Source organism: Apis florea, unplaced genomic scaffold (genome assembly GCF_048593485.1).
Source record: "Apis florea isolate Af1SG1 unplaced genomic scaffold, ASM4859348v1 contig_3078_pilon, whole genome shotgun sequence".
NCBI classification, from domain to species: Eukaryota; Metazoa; Arthropoda; class Insecta; order Hymenoptera; family Apidae; genus Apis; species Apis florea.
In genome coordinates, this window is record NW_028256702.1 from 3,116,388 (window position 1) to 3,140,058 (window position 23,671).

The 23,671-nt window shown below is 18.3% G+C and overlaps 1 protein-coding gene across 2 annotated transcripts in view; it reads right to left on the reverse strand.

Moving 5' to 3' along the window:
- Positions 1-23,671, reverse strand: part of LOC100868101 (uncharacterized) — a 120,691-nt gene that overhangs the window by 44,747 nt on the left and 52,273 nt on the right. For both annotated transcript variants that reach the window (XM_086908511.1, XM_086908512.1), the window contains exon 13: positions 18,509-18,651. In XM_086908511.1, coding sequence (XP_086764637.1) covers positions 18,509-18,651 — 143 coding nt within the window. The remainder of the gene's footprint in view (positions 1-18,508; positions 18,652-23,671) is intronic.

Sequence of the window (23,671 nt, forward strand, 5' to 3'; positions counted from 1 at the left end):
TTCCATAGTTGGAAATATATCCTCACATATCCAAATAGATTTGTAAATCAGCTTTTTTTTAGAATTTGGTTCAAAATATTTGTCTGTGAGTCAATATATTTATTTTTTTTTTGTTTTATTTGTTTTATTTATTTTTTTTTTGTATATTTTATTCCATATTAATTTTATATCTAAATGCATTTTAAAATATTTTATCATATTTTTATTTGTGATAGATTTTTATTGTTTGTAGTATTAGTATTAGTATATCACTACTATATAAACAATTGAAAAACTCTGATATTTTAACTCTCGTTAAAATAATGAATTTTATTGACTTTATTTTAAACTTGGCTCAATATTCTCATCGATTATCTTTCTGGCATAAACTCAGAAATTAATGTTTTATATTATCAAATTAAAAAAGAAATAAATTTATTCATAAATATTATTAAAATGGATAAACTTTGTATTGCGAAAATGAAATTATAAATGAAATAATAAAAAATTGAAATATAAATTGAAATTAAATTATTAATATTTTATATTATTAAAATGTTGATTAACAATCATTTAATGCTAAATTTTTATTAGAGTTTAAAGTATACAATATAAAATTATAACATTATAAAATTATAAAATATATATAAAATAATAACTTTTTTGATAAAAATTTAAAAATATTTTTAAGTACTTTAAATTCATGTTTTTTTTAAGATGTATATTATCAATATTTAAAATTATTAAAAATTATTTTATGCTTTATTAAGTTTAATTTTGACTATATTTTTGTTGTTAATTAACATTAAATTAATTTCAAAAATTCATAATTATATAAAAATGTTAAGATTACCTTATTTGTAATACTTGTTTTTAAAATTATTTATCTGTTTAATATAAAATTACAAAATATTAAAATAAAAATCGTTAAATAAAAAACAAACCTTTAATTCGTTTTCGCAATATTTCTAAATTGTTGAAAAAACTCTCAGGTTTAACCAATTATTTATTATAATTATAAATTGAAATTTAATAATAAAGTGAATGAAAAGTTATAACATATTTATTATAAGATTCTATATCCTATTTTTCGCAATTGCTTTTTAATATGTATGAATGTATCAATATAATATATTATTGTTATTTACATATATTATACATACTTTATAAATTTATAAAAATATATTTTTAAAAGATATAAAGACTTATATATCTATCATGTACTAAATTCGATTATTTTATCTTTGATATTAAATTTATTAAAATGATGCAATTAAAAAATATGATAAAAAATATTAGATTCAATACAATAATGTTTTCTAAAATGTATTTCATAAATAAGTAATTCTAAATTTAAAAAATAAAATAATTTTTTATATTTGAAAACAAATATAAGTTAGAAAAGATTTATTTAATATAGTTCAATAAGTTTTTATATTGGAATGTTTTATAATATACAGGATGAAAGCAATATATCAGAATTTCAGATTTTATTTTAGAATCTGATTTAATAATAATCTAGAAGAAATAAGAAAAGTTCATATAATCATACATCTCACTTTCACTTTTATAAGATACAAAATATCTTAATAAATGATTTTTTATTTTACTAATCGATATTTAATTTTACAAAGAGTATGCTTATATTTATAAGAGATGCAAATAAGCGTGACTACTGTATATTTTAACACATACTTGCAATTTTATGGATGTAATTAATAATTTTTCAATATCTCTTGATATTTCTCGAATATGAAACATCTATTTCAGTTCATCAAGATATAAAATAAAAATAAAAGAAAAATATATGTGTATATAATCTTTTTTCTTTATTCTACATATTGAAATATTGATATTACTGTATATCCTGTACATTCGATACAAATATTATTTTAAAAAGTATTTTTGTAATAAATAATAAAATTCATTAATTCATTAATATTTATAGAATATATTTTAATTTTACATCATAAAAAATGAAAATTGAAATTTAATTTTTATATTAATAATAATGATCAAAATTATTGATAAATTGTTGATGGGGGTTATTAAAAAGCAAAAAATTTAAGAAAACATTCTATAAATATATACAAAATGAATCACATAAAACCTAAATGTTTGCGTTATTAATTTTTATATTTGAGGATAAAATTATATGATTTGAATCGTACATAATGATGAAAAAAACCTTTATTATTTTATTACATTCTATTTTAAGAATATGTATTTTTTTAAATGGTATCATATATTTTTTATTGTATTAAATTTTTTATTGTAATAAATAATGCCAAAAAAATTTATTAAATAATATATGACTTTGAATTTAAAAATTAATTTAATTGTCCTGTATATTAATCATTTCCGACGAAATTTCGATACAATTATTCTTTTTATATTCTCTAGAGCAATTGATTTTTTGCAGTAAATATTTTTCAATTTTCCCCATAAATCAAGTAAAATAAGATTTGAAGAGTTATATTATGCTTCGTATGAATATGTTATCGCCGTAGCCGGGTTAACTTCGTCGCGGTGGACTAGTTAAGCGTCGGGCGATGGATTATTAGAAAACTGTGCCTCGCACGTACGTACAAGTATCGTGTCCGACGGTCGGAGCACGATTTCACTCGATTACGAATTGACTACGACTTGCTCTGCCCGAGAGTTTGTGCGGTAGTGAAAAGATTAGCCAGGAAGAAAGTGGCTCAGCTCGACTCTCTTCCTAACTAATTGGGAGTGTCCTAATTATGAGTAGAGAATGTCAATAACATCACTCGATTTGCGATACGGGCCAAAGCCAGGATAGCAGGTGTCTTTTGTATACAACTTAGGTGGCACGCAGTAAACGTTCTGGTAAACCTAAACAAAGAGCCATGTGTATTTGCCCTATCAATGACTTTGATAACAGTTTCGGGTTTTATTTAAGTCCACCAATGATCTTCTGTTTATAGTCCGCGATAACGTTTGCGAACAGAATATTTTATCAAAAATAAAGTCTTTGAAGAAAATAATTAAATATATGTATTGAAGTACTAAAAATCATGATTTTAAACATTTAATTTCATTGAAATAAAATAATTTTCATAGTGATTGTACTCTTGATCAAATCTTAATTTCTTAATTCAAAATCTTTTCAAGATCATAATATATTAAATCAATCTATCTTAAAATCATCTATAATTTAATATAATAAAAAGTATATAGTCTCATTTAAAAAAAAAAAAAAAAACATCCATGATTGAACTCTAAAGAAAATAATCTTGAAAAAAATTTTTTTTTCATCATTATGTATAATTCTTCAATCATATAATTTTATCCTAAAAAATTTTTGAATTATAATTAATGATAATGGAAATATTAATTTTAAGTGTTTTATTTTGTCATAAATTGCATGTATTGCACTCATTCTGTGCAATACATAAATTTCTTGTATTTGTTTTTTTCTTCTTAAATCTTTTTATAATATATTACGTATATTAAACATTTATATGTACAAACATATCTGACATATGACAAATCACAAAATTAACAGAAGAAAAATGCTTATGATAGCAATAGCTTTTTATCTATGTTTTTGAAGAATTGAAGGTCATGCATTTTTAAAATAAATTGTGCAAAAGATCAATTGTGTAAGTGTTTAATGATTTATAAGGACACTACCTTAATCTGCAATTGCAATAGTTTAAAATAAAATAAACAACATATGATAAATGTGAAAATCATAAAAAATTATACATAATTTCTACCACATATACAGAGCATAAATGAGTGCATATGTAACGATTAATTTAACATTATTAATATACTAATTTAAAATATTAATATTATATTTTATTATTAAATATTAAATTATTAAACTAATATGTTTATAACTACGTACTTGTGTGATAGAATAATAGACATAATAGATATAATAAAATTTTATCGGTAAATTTTATCGAAGAAAAATATAAGAAAAAAATTCGTAAAATATAGTATCTCTAATCTAACATGATAAATTTTATATAAAACAGTAAAAATAATTCCACATTAAATTAATCAGATAAAAATATCTTATATATATGTTTGATATATCTGGTGAAATTATTTTGCATCCAAAACATTCGCATATTTTAAATTTGACACGATATATACATTGAAATAATACAAGAATGAAAGATTTTCATTCTTTGTCTTTCTTTATAAAAGTTTTATATTATATAATATTATATATTTTTATTTTAATTTTGTATTTTAATTATATTTAATTTAATATATAATTTTCTTCTTTTAAAAAAAATGTTATAATTTAATGATACAAAACTAAATCAGCTATATTTTTAGTTATATAAAAACTAAATCAATCAAAATAATAAAAAAAGTTATGTTTCGTATAATTTTAATAAAATCAGAATATTTTATCAAATATATTATTAAAATAATATTATTTTATTAAACTAAAAATTTATAAAAAAATTTTATATGACAAAATTTTATTTTGTTTTCGATTTATCTATATTTATACAAAATGAGGCGTTTAAAATATCTGAATAAATCGTTTGCTTTTTATAATAGGAAAAAAAAAATATGAAATTAAATTTGCTTAATTTCGAAGAAAGATAATTTGTCAAAGTTTTTTAAATATAATGATGATTTTTTATTTACATTACATTATTTACATCTGATAGAATTGTATTTCAAAAAAATATAATAATCGGCAATTAAAAATAAATAATATACAATTAAAATTTATTTAAATTCATTGGAAAATAAATTATTTCAAAGCACTGATCGAAATTTCGTATTTTTTCTTATTGCTGATATATACTATATTGACATATAAATTTCGACTAAAAAATTTCTTTTTGTATCGTTTTTTATTATCCATATTTGAAAAATTTCTGTTATTTAAAAAAACATTTGAAAATTTGATACGGAAAATCTTTCAGAATATAAATGCACTATTACTTCCACAATTTTGTGACATTTACATTGATTAAAAATTATATTTTCTTCTTGTATAATGCATTTTGAAATTAATTTAAAGAATTATTATAACACATATTTTATAGCTAATAAAAATAGTACAATATAGAGAGAGAACAAATATAATTGAATGTTTATTTATTTTTTTCTATAATTCATATATCAACAATAAGAAAAGACACAAAATTATTTACTATTTTAAAATAATTTATTTTTCATTGTTAACTTTGAGTGATTTTATTTTCAATTGTAAATCATTGTATTCATTTTAAAACTTTCTATCACAATATAAATAAAAAAAAAAAATCATGTATTTAGAAAACTTTTAATATCAAATTTTATATCCTTGAAACTAACAATAAATAAGTTTAGCTCGACATATTGTAAAATATAGCGATTAGTTAGAGCGAATACTTAGACAAATTATTTTAAATAATCACTATGTAAAATTATTTTCTATTGATTTTCCTATTTTTAATGAAAACATGTAAGACGACGCATAGTAGTTATCTTTAATGATATTTTGTTAATGATAATATTTAAATTGTAAAAAAAAAACATATTAAAATGAAACTTAAACTGGATAATATAATAATAGTTATATCAAATTGTACATTAATTGTAGAAAAAAATGTACAAAAATTATTATTAATTTTATTATTATTACATATTAATTGTTATTATTCACATATTATATAAGAACATCAAATACTTATTTACACATATATAATATAAAAATAATAAAAAATATATAATCACAAAATCCAAAGTTTAGATTTTAAGAATATTTAGAAAAATTTATTTTCCTATTTCTCGCACTGTTATAATAGATATAAACAAACAAAAATATCGAAACAGTTATTAGTTACAGTTACAGAACATTTTTAATCATTATAGAGAAGCGAATATATTGAAAAAATTACGAAAAAATTGAAATTAAAAAAATGATATTGATTGATTTTTTTTTATAAATTGTGATTATTGAGTTTATAATTTTAGCATATTATACTTATAAATTGCATTTTTAATAATATATAACCAAGAAAAATAACAAAACATTAATATTTGATTTTATCAAAATAAACATTGACATTGACATGTAAATTACATTGACATTTGTAATTTTTTACACTATAAATATAAACTATAAAAACTATAAAAATTTGTTTTAACTATTGTTTTTCAGAAAATGATGATTTTGAATACAGTTCGATTTTCAACTTATAAATGTTCGATGAAATTGAAATTTAAAGATTATAAGAGAGCATGCAATATATTGTCTGTCAAAAAAATATTGGCATATTCTTTAAAACATGATAATTTTTTTGGACTTAATTTTTTTACATGTTATCTAATAAATTATTCTATTTAATTTTTAAAAAAAATCAAGTTCAATTTTAAAAAAATTATATTTTAAAATATGTATCAATATTTTTTCGACCGATTATATATAATATTAATTATTATATAATTAAATATAAATAATAGAGATATATTCTATGTAATATGAAATTGTCAATATGGTGATTTTTTCCAAATTTTAATTTTTGTTTATTTTTTTTTTAAATTCTATTTTAAAAATATTCAAACAAACTATTTCATTATTACATCTTTAATAAAAAATAAACTAATCATTCTCAATTGAACTCATGTATTGTTATTTTATGCCTATTTTTTAACGTGCACATATTTTGGATCTAATTTTATCTCTATATTAAATTTTATTGTTAAAAATAATATAATATGGTAAAAATATTTTTCAACGTAATCCTTAACAAATTTCAATTTTCTGTTCGGATTAATTTTGTTGAGTTATAATTATAGGATGATTAATTAATTTTTATCTTATAATATGTATTATTTTTTTTCTTTACTAATCTTTAAAGTTGTTGCAGCTTTTATTACATATTTTATATATTAGAGAATTATTTAATTATGTTTGAAAATTTATTTAAAATTATATTTATTTAAAATACGAGATATTTTGAAGTGAAATGAAATTTGAAAAATATTCATTTTCTATTATTTTCCTCAGATTCGTGTTTTCAAAATTATTCTTTAAATATTATGACATTAAGAATGTTTTAATAATAATATTTTTATATTTTATTCTTATTAATTTCTTCCCATAATTTTATGTTTAAATATTAATATCGTAAATGGAAGCGAAATTTTAAAAGTTTAAATAGAGACAAAAAAAAATATGTGCAATTGATTATTTGTGTTTAAATTTTTGTTTAGGAATTGAATAATTATATCCAAAAAAGGTAATACGAAAGAAATAGATAATTTAGAAAGAAAAGTAGAAAAATTACATAGAATGAAGAAAATATAAAAATTATATGAAATAAAAAAAATCAAGAAAAATGGAAAAAATATGATCGGTCTTATAAATTTTTTAAAAAAAGAAAATTAATAGATTTATTTATTATTTTTTATAATTTTGCAAAAATTTTTTTTGAAAAAAATATTTTTGCAAAATTATTTTTTTATAATTATAAATATCTTTCATATATTAAAACTTATTTTCCTTTAAATTAATTTTTATATACAAAATAATAATTAATTTATTATATTTCTCATTTATTATTATTACTATTATTAATTTATAAAACACTTTTATAAATTATATTCTTTTTGTTATTTTTCAATGTTAATTTTATTCGGTAAATGATCTAATTTGAATATGTCGCTGAAATTGATTTACAATATTTATATTTTTCACTGAAAATGAAAATAAATTATTTATTAAGTAATGTTTTTATTTGTAAAAATAATTCTTAAAATAATAAAATTCTTGAAAAAAAACAATGCTATAATTATTTTTCAAAAGTGGTGAACTTTTCCGGATTTATATTATATTTATAGATAAATATAATATAAAATATAAATAATATCAATGAAGAGAGTTACTAATTTGAAAAAATTAATTTGAAAACAGAAGAATTTTTCTCCAAACAATGAAATAATAAGTTTAAATAAAGAACTATTAGAATCTACTTAGATCAAAAAACAAATGCTGAGATTATTTATGTTTTATCAAAATTTTTTCTTAAAACATCCATATATTATAAAAAAAATAATGACAATATTTAAATTTCAATCAGATAATATTTTTACTTGCCGTGTAATAGCATTCAAACTCAGAGATCATAATATTCAAAATTTAATATAGCCGGAAAATTTTATATGTATTATATATAAAATATTATCATTTTCGTGAATGTAAATTCTATCGAAAATCTATTTTGAAGAATATGAAGTGTATGTATTTTGAAGAATATATAAAAATAATTCCATAATCAAAGAATTAAGAATAACAATTGCTAACATGTGAAAAAATCTAGAAATAATAGAAAAACTTCAAAAAAATAGAAAAATGAAAATTGTTTAATTAATTTTACATCATGAATCAATTTTCAATTATTAAGAATAATTTTTATTATAAATAAATTATACAACTTTTATAATTAAACTTATACCTTTGTCCATCTTATAAATAATAATTTCCATAAAAAAACAAATAAATATAAAATATTTGTATAAATATAAATGTAAAATTTTTTTGTATTTTGTATTTTTACGTAATTTTGCAAAAAAAACTCTAAGTAACAATAAATGAAACAAAAAAAAAATGAATTTTTAATTTTAATTTATTAAAATTTTATGATATTTGATTATTATTCAAAACTTATATATATATTTAAAAATTACAACAATAATTTGGATTTTCGCGTGGAAATAAATTGTAAACAAAATTATAAAAAAAACTGAGTTAAATTATATATAAATTATATAATAAATTATATATAAATTTTTTATATTATTCTATATTGTATTGTATTGTAGATAATAAATTCCTTTTCGTTCTCAAATTTTACATCACCACTTTCCTCTATCAATTATCCTATTTTCATTCTTTTGCATTGAGCTCTGAAGAATACACTAATTGAGAGGGAAAATTTTTTATTCTTTGATAGAATAAATAATGAAAGATAGAACCTTTTTTTAATATTCACAGATAGCGATCCTTGGATTCTTGCATATCATTCTCGGATGTTTACGGATTGTATATTATATTAATTATAGCAATAATTGAGTTGAATATTTAAAAATGTAATTTCTCAATGATATTTAATCGAAACTAATAGAATGTATATTTATTAGATTAAGGACAAATTGATTTGTGAAGATTTGTGAAACGGTTAGATAGCCCGGATTTTATTTTCAACAACTTGAATATTTTCAATACTCTATCAATTATTTATGAGCAGATACAGTTCCCTAATGCTTTCCAAATCCTCAATTTAAATATAACAGCAATGGCCACTTCGCAAGTTACACTTGCGCGCCTAGTACGACAGATCATGGAAGCGAGCACAAATGTCTCGATCTCCATGTGTTGCGATACGATTCCGCGAGGACCCATCCTTCGAAACCGTTCTTCAACACGACTATTGGTCCCTCTAATCCCCACCACTTTTCTCGAAAAGTAATGATTGGAAGAAAAACAAACCGGTAACAGTTTTCTAGATCAAATCAGTTAGAATTCAACAACGATACAATTCGCATCAAAGTATAGATCATTAGAATCATTATAGTGATTAATTAACTGCAAACAGTTAAAATAAATCAAAGCTCATAATATAAATTACAATCCTACGATAGTAGATGGTTTTTCGAATAATCAGTTCAAGCATATTTGCATATTTATGCAATATTTAAAGTCGTTCAGTTTAGATTTTAATATATTAAAAGAAATAAAAAGAAATTTGATTTTAAGTACGAAAAATTATCACTTAAAAATGTTATAATATTTTAAAATAATTATCTTACAATGTCAAAAAATAAAATAATAAATCTAATTGATAAATGATAATAATATTTTTTACAAAATAATAAATGGTGATATTAAATAATTGTGAAGTTTCTAATAAGAATATATCTCACACAGTGATGTAGCAAAAATAGAAAATGACATTGTTTTCGATAAAAAGAGAAGAATTTAATGAAGCATCATAATTCAACGAACAGAAAATTTTGAAAAGAATGTTTTTTAGAGATATTAAAACATATTCTTTGTAAAATCAACACAAAATAGTATGAAATGTATATAAGAATTTGCACGAAATACGAGTCAATAAAATAATGATCATTGAATTTGCAAAATATGACAAAAAATTTTATGACGAATTATATACAAGAGACAAAAGATTCTTATCAATATCATTATTCTTATCAATATCATTATTCTTATTAATAAATTTGCAAAAATAATTGAATATAATTCATAATAATTTAAAAAGTATTGAAAGTAATAAAAAGTAATAAAATACGTACATGAAATAAAATTGCATCATAATTATTCTAAATAGCTAGTCATTTACTTTAAAAAAATTAATAATTATTCTCTTAATTTACAACATAAATTCATCAATGTTCTCAATGTTCTCAAGTTTTTAGAGAAAGAAATCTTAATTAAAAAAAATTTTAATAGAACAAAAATAGTAAATAAAAGAGCAAATTTTAAAAATTTTTTAGGCAAGAATTCTAAATAGATCAAAGAAATTACTTATACTATATATATTATTTCTAAAATTGAAATACGAAATAAAAGAATACTTGAATATTAAATAATAGATTGAATAAATAAGAAAAAATTCGCAAAAAAAAAAAAAAATGTACATTCTTAAAAACATCAAAAATAAAATCAGAAATAATCAGCAATTCTTTCAAAAAGTGCTCAAAAGAAAGGTAATTATTTGATAAATAATCAAATCCGTTTTAATGGCAAGACTCAAATATAAAATTTATATCATTTATTAATAATAATAGCTAGAAAAAACAACATAATAGATAAATTACAATTTATGAAGATATTCATTTCAAAAATTATATACCCTTAATTTTTAAATGCTACTTAAACTTATAATCGATCCTACTCAATAATTTATTTTAAAATAAAATTTTCGTATTGTCGAGGATGTTCTATCAATGAATTTGAAACCATCTTTTTTTTTTTAAATACTTAATATTTTTTCTTCAATAAATTAAATACTTTAAGTCTATTTCTATAGAATATCTTTTCCAAATAAAATTTATTGCACGTTCAAATTACAAAAAACTTTTTACAGTAGAATTAATTCTAAAATTGACAAATCATGAAAAATATAATAAAATGCAATATCATTTATAAATAAAATAAAAAATATAGTTTTCATATAAATTAATGAAAGTAAATTTTTCTTTTTGTATTTTATAATAGAAAAATAAAGAAAAAGAACAATAGAAGAAGATATTGATGCGATAAATATTAGAATTGAAAGATTAGATAAATCTTTGATTGATTTATTCATGTTAAACAATAAACTAATATTAAATGCGAATTTTCTCTTGAAAAGAAAATTCCAATTTGGAAATTTGGTTTAGATATTAGAGTTATGATTTATAACTCTATACTGATCGAATCTTAAGTTTTATACATTCTTCCTTTCCTCTATTTAATTCTTTGAATGCTAAAATAGAAGATGTTAGTAATAATTAAAAAATAGTATAGTATCACATTAGCCAAATTAAGTAGTATCTTTTATTTTTAGAATTGATAAATAATCGAGAATTTTCAAATAGAATAATAATCTATTATTATCTCATATATAGACAAACTATGTTTAATTGTAAATAGAAAAGAAATATCTCTCTTTCAATATATATATCCATAAAAGCAATTAACACATAAAATCGTAGATTATTATATTACATTTAATTTATCAATTTTTCCAAAATGCATAGAAGCTAGAATTTCTCTTCAAATTTTGATTTGCAAACATTGATACTATTATTGCATAATAATTATATTTTTAATTATTCGTGTATATATTTAATTATTTTTATTTGTGTAAGAAATTTACATGACGTATAATTATACGACAAATATTTATAAGAAAAAGATGAAAACTACATTATGATTTATTACTGAAATAAGAAAAATAAAATTTTAATGTTTATATATACGTTTATATGTAAATTTATATATGTTTAATTTTTTTGTTAAAAGTTTTTCAATGAAAATGATATAATCATGTGTGAATCAAATTAAATGTTTTTTTATTATAAAGACAGTGCAACAAAATAATTGAAATTTACTATTTGAATAATGAAAATTCAATATTTATATTTCTATTACAAATAATATTATATATTATCTATCACAAATATATAAATATATAATATAGAAAGATTGGAGAGGATTGATAGATAGAAAAATTTGATACATTTTTATTTTCCAGATTAAAAACAAAAGAGAAATGCTTCAATATCGAATATTCTGTATAGATATTATATTAAGATTGTTTTAAGCAAATTTATTAACGTAAAATTATTTTATTTAAAGGGATTCATTTTCATGCTGAAAAATATAAGTTTTTTCATATGTACTTAATTTATATAAGGTTTTTATTACTATATATTGATATATTTATGAAATATCATTAATTTTACTTTTATTTCTTTCAGTTTAAGTTTAAATATTGTTAGAATTATTGTTTTAAAATTGGAAAGATATAAAATATATATTCAAGGATGGTTTGATACATATTATAATAAATAATTTAACTTTGCATAATTCATAATAGATATTCAACAAACAAATTATAATGTGAAATTTATATTTTAATAAATGTCGTTTAAATGAAAGTTTAAAAGTTGTCAAATAAATTCACCTGATTTAAAAATGCTGTATTGAAAATTATTAATGAAAATAAATAAAAATGACTAAAAAATACAAAATCAATAAAATAACTTTATCTAAATATATAATTAAATATAAAAATAATAAAAATACAATTTTTTATCCAAATTTCATAACGTCAAAAATATTTACAAATGAAGAAGAAAAATTATTAATTTGCAGAATATTTATTAATTTTAGTAAACCTTAATTATAATTTTTTTATAGTTTTACTTTCGCTTTTATTATTCTATACAAATATTTGATATAACAAACAAATGAATTAAAGTGAAGATAAAGCTGTTTGCTTTATATATAACTATTAAAACCGTGACTGAAAATAAAATTATAATAATATTAATTTATTAATAATATTTAATAAAATAATATTTAAACGTATTTTTTTAATAAAGTAGTCAAATAATCTTCGTATAAAAATTCTTATAAAACAAAGTTATTCATTAATCAAAATAATTATATTCGAAGAACATTCAATCATAAATAGGCAAAATTTATATTTGAAGTTAAGAATAAAATTACTTCAATAACTTATTTCAATAATTATATGAAGAGTGAATCAACTATAATAGTTACAAATAAATGTTATTCAAGCATTTTAATAAAGAATTACTTAACTTTTCAAATTCAAAATTTTTAATTTTTTTAAGAGATTAATACCCAATTCTGCAATCAATAAAAAGTATTCCAAAACATCAGTAGGTGTAGAAAAAATTAAAACATTTATACAGTTTTCAATGGATATACTGATATAATCGAAATGTATGTAATTTAAAATAAGAAATATTGAACAGAAAACAAAAATTCAATTGATTATTTCAGTCTTGTGTTAAATTTTTTAATACATTCATATTCTTATCATTTTATCAAAAATATTTTATAAAATAATAATAATAATAAAATATATATTTTTCCTATTTTGATGAAGAATTATAGGATTGATAAGAATTATATATACATTAGTAGAAAAATCCCTATGTTATATAATTATTATAAATATAATAGTATTCATTTTGGCGTCTGTAAATAAAATGGACATTTATTCGGACAGGAAAATTAATTTTTAAGAGCGATAATTCAAAAAAGAATAGAAATGAATAAAATACTAATAATCGATACATGCGATACAATAATTAAACATCACATAATTTATTAATAATTTAATAAATAAACAAAAGAAAAGAAATGAGCTAACAAACTCGGATTTAATTGCAAGTATCAAATTTTTATTTTAAAATGTTTAAAGATGATTGCAAAAATTTTCAAAAATTTAAATAACAACAATAGAGATAGGAATGAACATAGTGGGCAAAAAATTGAGTGTTAAAGCACTATTATTAAAAAAATTATTGCAATAAAATGTTCTAAGAAAATATTATAAGATAATATAAGAAATAGATATAATCAATGATATGACATAAATAATAACATGAAAAGAGGCGAACAACTCAAATACTTCTTTTCAACTGTATCTCAGACCTGATCACTTAATTCATCTTGTGTTCTAATTTAAATTAACGTCCATACATTTAGTGTCTTTACTTTGTTCGTAAATATTTATTACAACATTTTCCCAAAAATGTTTTTTTGATTTCTAAGAAAAAATATTATATATATATATAAAATTATAGAAGATATAATTTTTTATTAAAAATTGGAAATTTCAAGAGTAAAAAAGAGTTTCTATTTAGAATTCTTAATCAAGAAAGAAGATTATTTTTTAGATATTTTAAAAAATATAAATGTCAATTAGATATTTTAACCGGAAATTTATCGATGCAAAAAAATTATTTTCCAAAAAGAAGAAAAACAGAAAGAAAAATTTAAAAACGAAAAGAAGAATAAAGAATAAAACAAAATTTCTGAATATTTACAAAAACTTTATAAATTTTATAAATCGATATCAAAATTCGTTTAGTCGATATATTTAATTTCAATAACAATCAATGTTCAGCAATTCATATTATAACGTTTCACACTGTAGCTGTTTTGTAATATATAATATATAATTCATATTAGAAGACTTAATCACACAATCAAAAGTGAAGCACGTAATTTTCTAATCACGATTTGCTCATAATCTGCAGATATTCACAATTGAATTTCATTTCATTATGTTTATTATATTATATTATGTCAAGGATTTGTATTAGTAACAAAAAATCATGATATTTAGTAATATAAAGTTATGATTTATTGAATATGAAATTATATAAAAAAATCTTTTTTTATATAATTATAATATTTTTTGTCTGAAAAATTATTTGCATTTCTATATAAAATTTGAATTACCGTATATCATATTGTTTTCGTTTTCTAAAATCGATCTAAAGATATTTTATCAATTTATTATTATTCTGTATATCTTGTACATGTTCATGTATTTTTTATAGCTGTTTCAATATTCGAAATTGATAAAAATTTTTGTGATAATTATTTTCTCCTATCTTTGTTTTATTTAATTTTTTTCATTTATTTTTGAAATTAATCATAGATTATGTACATATTTATATTTATAAAAAAATTATACTTATTTAATTATACAAAATGAATATGAATATGAATAATTTTAAAATTTATGCTTCATTGTGCGATTGCTTTATCATTTCATTTTTTACTCTAAAGTCTATAATACGATGTGTGTGTGTGTGTGTGTGTGTGTGTGTGTGTGTGTGTGTGTGTGTGTGTGTGTTTTTTAAATATCTCATATTTTTTTCCTAAATATTTCTTATCAGGAAATTATCCCTACTATCAATTATTAGAACTTCTTTTGTTTTATTTCGGGCTCAAAACAACGATAAAACGAAATATGCTTTATTTATTCTGTTTCTTAGTCTCACTTTCGATACATACGATAAGAAGAATTTTTAGAATACACTTTCCTAAATAAATAATATAATATGTTATATATTTATTATTATATTACATATAATATTATAATAATATAATATTATATTATATATTATATCATAATAATATAACATATTACGTTACATATCCATGTTATAACATGGATTCTTGTCATACTTAAGCGGATAATATTGTATATATTGCAAACTTATAACTTCCAAGTTTTTAAGATGTAAGAATTTATATATCTTATTTCAAGAATTGAAAACAGATAATAAAAAGTGAAAAAGTAACATATATATATATTATCTTATTAACTTTTTTCTTTGAGTTTATTTTTAATGATTTCATAAAATAAGATTTAATATATATGATTTAATTTATAATTATAGATACAGAATAATTGCATAATATAAATATCAATATATTTTTCATAAAATTAATAAATGTATATAGTCGATTGTAAAACAAACATAAATTTCTATATATGTATACATAGAAATAATCGATTTAACTTATTTATTAAGTTATAAGCAATTGAAGTTTGCAAATTTAAATAAAAAACAGAAATAGAATGAAACTGCAAATTTTAAATGTTTATAATTTAATAAATGTAATCTTAATCGATATTTATATATGTCAAATTTTATGTTTATTTTAATTTCTTTATCTAAATCGATCTTTAAAAATATTCCTGAATTAACATCTTGTAAATGGATAGACATTAAACATAATAACAATTATTTGAAATAATTTTTCTACATATTACATTTTATACATATTATTATAATAATATAAAACATATATTAAAGAATTATATTGAAACATTATATGAAAAGAACATATCTATGTTTTTAAGTATTAATTATATTGTATAAATACAATATGAACAAAAATATAAGATAGTTTACATCTTATATTTATATATTTCGTATATTTGAAACAAGAAAATGTATATTTTAAATTTATAGATTCCATGCTATTTTTAAAAAACACAAATTTATAGAACAATGAAAAAGTAGGAGAAAGAATATAGACATGAAATTTTGATCGATAAAATTAAAAAATATATTTTCTATTCTTATTTTTTATCCAGATTTTTTTCAATAGCTATTTGACTACAAATAAAAATAAATATGAAAACTTTTTATTTATGAATAATATTATTTTTAGATTTTTATAAAAACAAATTTTTGCGTTTTATAAATTATTTCGAATATGAAGAAGATATACTGCAAGGTAAATTGTTGAAGAAGCAAAGGTATATACAAATTTAAGAAACGTTTGTAATATAACAAGGCAATATATGTCGTAATACAATAAAACATATTAATGAAAACATAAAATGAAAAAATTAAATTTCCATGATTTAAGAAACGAAAAACTATGTTTAGATCGTCATATCGATGATGTGAGAAAACAAATAATTTCATCATTCAATATATAATTCAATATATTAGGCGTAAAATCAAAAACATCAAATAGATATAATAATTAAATAATTAAATAAGAATGCACTTTATATTATAGATAGTGACTTCATTTTTTAGAAAAATAATGTTATTATTCATATTGCAAAAGTTAACTCAAAAGATATGAAAATTTTAAAATAGTTGATTCATTTATCATCAATCTAATATTATTAAAAATATTTTGTGTGATTTAAAAAATATTTAAAGCAAGTAAAAATCAATTCAATTATCAACATTAATAAATTAAAAGAAAATATAATAAAAAAATTAAAATGCATTATCTAAATAATATTAGAATATTAATACTTTCTTATGTACTCTTTATTATACATTATACATAAGTCTTTTATTATATATTTTATAAGATTTAAAGTTTCATATACTCATTTTCATAATTGTATACAACATAAAATGTAATTTTTTTCTTTGAAATAATAACTTTTAACTCACGAAATATATAAATAGAAGATAGAATTATATTTTTATTCAATACTATACATGTAACTAAAAAAATGAATATTTTGAATTTTGAAATGAATTATTTAATGAAATAATTTTCAAAAACAGAATAGAAAAGTTTTTATATTTTTTGATTTTTAAAATCAAATCTAAAATTTCTTTTGTACATATATATAATATTCTTCGTTAAGTTAACTATGGAAATTTAATGACAATTGATTAATGATTTTAAGTTCATATTATGTATGATAACAGCTATCTAAATAATGATTCTATTTAAAAAAAAAAAAAATGCAAAAGAAGATCTTTTATTAGAACCAATTTTTTAAAAATTTTTAAATGATTAGTATATAAATTATTTAATTTAAGATAGAAAAGTACATCGTTATTTGCAATAATTGCAAGCTTATAATATTTATATATCTCATTTTATATGTCTTAATTTATGAATAGCTAATAATAGAATTATTATTATCATTGAAAATTAAGCAAAAATAGAAATATAAGATAATAGTATACATAAATATTATATAAAAATTAATTAAAAAAATAATATTATAAATATAATATTTTATATTTTATTTAATTTCAAAAAAGTATTATCTGAAAAATGATCGAGCATATACAATTATTTAAATAAAAAATTGTTGATACATACAAAATATTAATTGATAATAAAATTACAACGAAAATATAATCTCGAATGTAATTCTAAAATTATAAAACAATGAAAATATAAGATGTCGTATAACTTTAATAATGTTAATTATAACTTTCTAATTTCTAACTTTTGTAAAAAGATTGTTTAATTCAATATTAAAATATAATATGCATATTTTATATATCATTTGATGAAGATATTAAAACATGAGGATATGCTTTCAAAAAATTTAATTTCTAAATTAGATTAATTTAATGTGGAATAGTTAAAGAAAATTTGATATTAAAGAAATAAAAATATAATTTTACAGATGAGAAACGAAAAATTATAAAAAACTTATATTTAAAATATAAACATAGAATATGATAGTAACAAGCGTACCTTTATCCTAGATACAGCTTCTTCTGCTTGGCACATACGTGTAGATTTGGTGGGTTCTCCTTCGCAAACAAGTTGAGTAGATCCGAGGTATCGCGCTCGAAACAACACTCCTTCAATTAAGACTGAAGAATCGTTGAGAAGAGCTGAAATATTCACAGAAATTTATCAATTAAACTTTTTATATGATTCATTATTCAAATTATTTACAAAATTTAATGTTTTATATTATAAAAAAAAAATTATAAAGAAATTTAAAAATTAAAACTAATAAAGAAATTTAATCGAAAACATGCGAATTGGAATAGATATACAGGATGGTTCACCAGATACTACAATCTCGATTTTCATCGTTATTATTATCTATAATAAAAAATGTTTCACATAGAATTGAATAGTTAGAGAAAATGCATATTTTGTAGTAATAATTTTTTTGTAAATGGAAAGATATGAAGATCATTAATTAACATTTTTAACAAAATCATATATTTTGTACTATATCAGTTATAACTTGATATTTTCTACAAAAAAAATATTAATATATCTAAAATGTATCCAATCATTAGTTTAAGAGAAATTTGTAAAATTTACTACTTTACTATAAAAGTCAAAAAATATGCGAAACAATATTCTATTATCATGTTTTCCTTGTTTATATTAAGTTTCTTGTCTATAATTGTTCATATAATAAATTTTACAAATTTCGAATTAAAATATTCTAAATTAATGATTTTTATTCTTTATTTTTAATTTTTTTTATATTTTATAGAAAATATAAAAGTTATATCAAATATAGAAAATATAAAAGTTATATCAAATGATGTAATAAAAAATATAATCACATTTAAGAGAACATTAACGACTTTTATATATTCTTTGTGCCTAAAAAAACTTCGTAATATCAGAATATCTCTTTTTTTAAATTATTCAGTTCTATCTAAAAAATTTTTCACTATCAATAATAAAGTGAAGTGATAATATTTGATAAGCTATCCTGTATAAATTCTTTTTTTTTTATTATTAATACAATAGAATTAATCTCGATTATTCAAACTAATCTTTCAAAATCATCAAATAATCGAATTTTTCGAATAATCGAATGATTCATATGACTATATATGAAAAATTATAATTTTTTATATATTATTTTTTATTTATTCATATTTATATATTGCATGTTTTAACCATTTTTATTCTCCTCTTTTTAAGTTGCTAAAATTCTTATCAAATACTTTTCAAAATTAATAATATTTTCTTAGAAATACTTTTTTTGCTTTATACTAATGGTTATCTTTGATGCAATGAATACTTTAGAATACGCAAGAATATCATTTAGATTAGATATTATCTTCAGATATTATATTTTTCATTATTTTCTTCGTTAGAAATCTTTCAATAATTTTTAATTCTTCCAATAATTTTATTCAACATTTATATCATTGTTCAAACTATTACATAACTTTTATTATAATTTGTATATCTTAATATTTATATTAATAAATTATTAGGAATAATCGAATAATCATTTTAGATAATTGAGGTTTTAACTGCACTTATATATATATAGTTATTATTACTTATATAACTATTGCCACTTACCGAATAATATCCAACAGGAATGCAGCAAATGAAAAACAATTTTTTTAGATATTAGTATTATGAATTAAGACAAATGATTAAAAGGAATTCTCTAATAGACATTAGACATCTAATATTAAATATTAACAATATTTTTAAAACTAGCAGGTAACTAGCACTAATCAGCATTAAGATTGTTAACCACAAAAAAAGATAAATAAGATTGAATGAAAAATATTAAGATTCTAACGTCTTCTTAAAGTGTTTTAATTATATATATAATATATATATCTGCATATATTATAAGTAAATTGATCAATTTCTATTTTATAAGAAATACATTGCATCGCGTAATGTAAAAATTATTCCATTTAACAAATTATAGTGAATAAAATTACATGTTGATTAAAATGTGTTATTATATTTTATATTATTTTATGTTTTATTTTGTTGAATTTTTATTTGCGATATTGACTAATGAATATTCCACAAATATTTATATTTCTTTAATGATTTGATTTATTCCTCGATTTCCAAAATTATGTGAAAATATTATTTGAAGAGATATCGTTTTCTTCATTGCTTTTTTCTTGTTGCAAGAGAATAAAAATTTCAAATTTGTATCTTTGAATAGAAAAATTTTTGATTTTTTATTTTCTGATTTTGATTAGTTACTTTATGATAAATATCCAAGAAAGAAATACTATTATATACATTAACAAAAATTAAAATAAAAAAAAAAAAATCAAAAAAATTTGACTTTTATAATCGAGACTAATTTAATCTCATATTCTTAGAATTAATTTTACAATTAGAAAGAACGTTTGAAAATTAGATTCAATATTGTAGATTTAAATATAAAAAATATACTTATGAGGTTATGATGATATGACTAAACTATACTAATATACTAATAATTATATTTATCATTGTAAAATATATTAAGATATATTTGATTGTGACTTAATTTAACTTAATATTAAATATTTTATAATTTTGTGACTTCTCAAAATTATATATCAAAATTTCATGTTATTTTAAATTACTATTACAATAATACTAATTATTTTATTATTTTATTTTGATGTTCGTTAATTTATAAATAAAACAGAATAGAAAATATATAATATTATTTTTTCCATTTATTTAAAAAAAATTCTAAATGTCTGGCAGTAAAGATATTATTTAAATCTTAAATAATATTTAATTTTAATTAATTGTATTAAAATAAATGATTTTTATTGAAATTTTAAATTATGTATTTAAGAAACATTATAAATTATCATTAACATTATATTATTTATATATATATAAATAAATTATATATATATTATAAATATTATATATTAAATATCAATACTAGATTATTATATGTAATATTTAATATTTAATATTACATGTATAATAACAAAAATTTTAATTTTTATAATTCAAATTTTTTCGCAAATAAAAAAAATAATTATTTTCTTTTTAATAATATTTATATCTTTATGTATTGATATCTTATATATAACAATTTATATATATATTATAATATATATTATAACTATATATATTATATATGTAGTATTTTCTTATAAAAGTATTTTCTTAATAAATAAAAATAATGAAAGAACTATTCTTTCATCAATATGATATTAAAAATTATTTTGAGATAGATATTATTTAATTACATCAATTCAATCATTTTAAATAATTTTTGTCTTTTTTATGTTATTGAAAGGTTAGAATAAAAAACATTTTCTAGAAATTAATAATTAAAAATTATTTTTAATTATTTCAATACGTTTAATTTTATATTTTATAATTTTATAAAATATTCCACAATTTCTTTTTTTATGATTATATTCAATTCAATGAATTAAATTTTATATTAGAACTTATATAGATTGGAAAAAATGAATTGTATAATATGCTAGTATTATATATTTTCATAAATATTTAATGATATATTTTTTAATTATTCATCGAGATCATTAAATAAAAATGTTACATATTTTTTATTATTCCATTGACAATATACTGTCAATGGAATAATAATCAATAATTTTGTTATTCAAAATATTATATCAAACATTTATTGTTCATTGTTTTTGCTTGTCTGTTTCTTTATCTTAATTAAAATTTTCTGTGTTCATGCAATGCATATTTCTATGCATATTTCTATGCAATGTAAATTATTCTTAGTTTATTATTAGTAAATAATGACTCATAAAAAAATATTATTTTTCTAATAAATATTTCATCATTTTTAAATCTATATGATGTTTATCTATAAAATATGACATTCTATGATATTCATATGAAAATATCTACTTATGAAGTTTTTTGCTATGAATCAATAGATGAACAAAATGGATGAATTTCTTTCATTTGAAACATATAATCAATATTTCATGCTAATTCAATATATTTTAATATTCAATACTAATTTCGTTCTAGTTTGATATTATTTGATATTAACGATGCAGATTTTCAACAATCACATCAACTTTTTGCACATTTTCTTCGTATTATATATTTTTTGTCTTCAATATTTCTTATATTGATAAAATTTCAATCATCATCAATATCAATATAAAAAGGAAGAAATGAATATTTCTAATTAATAAATTATCCTTTGTATATTCATATAGCTCCTTTAAACATCAATTAATTTTATCATAAATAAAAATTGTTTCAATTTGTCTTTAGAATACTTAATACTTATACTTAGAATATTTCTTGTCTATTATATTTATAAAACATTTATAGATATATTAATCATTCTTTTTCCAATAATACTATGAGGTATAGATAAACTTATCTATTATATGTTAATAAATAATTCATGAATTTTTGCATTAGTGTTGACATTACTTTTTTATTTGTAACATTACATAATAAGTTCATATATTTAATATCATTTCAAAATTTTATTTTTTCCATGTTCAAAATTATTTCAATGTCATATGATCAAATTTAAATGCATTTTAATTATATATATATTATATGTGATAATAATAAAAATATAAAAATATATATATTATAGTAAAAAATCAACGACGTAACAAAATTTTTAGAAAATAATCATGAAGAAAAAAATCGTCTATATTAATACGATATTCTTTTTCTAAAACCATTCAAACAGTGTTTGAAACTTTTTTTATATTGTTAAAATGTTTTATGTTCATAATTTCATAAATTTTGTGCAACAAATCTATAACATTCGGTATATATATAACAGTCGGTATATATATATTTTTGCATTAGAAAATTATTTCCATGTTTTAATGTTTGTTTGGATGAAAAAATTCTATTTTTTGTGTACTCAATATTCAAGAACTTCTATTATATAATAATTTTATTTTTTATTTTTTTTAGTAAAATCTAATCGAATATTTTTCTTTAACAATCGGATTTTTTCTTTTTGCGAAATTTATAAACTTTTTTAGATATTTTTTTCAATTGTTCACTTATTAATTTTTCTATATCCCTTAATAATAATTCAGTTATCAATTTTTTCATTATTTATAATATAATGAATAATTTTTTATTTATCTACATATATTAAAACTCTTGATTGTTGAAAAGTTTTAGGATCTTTCA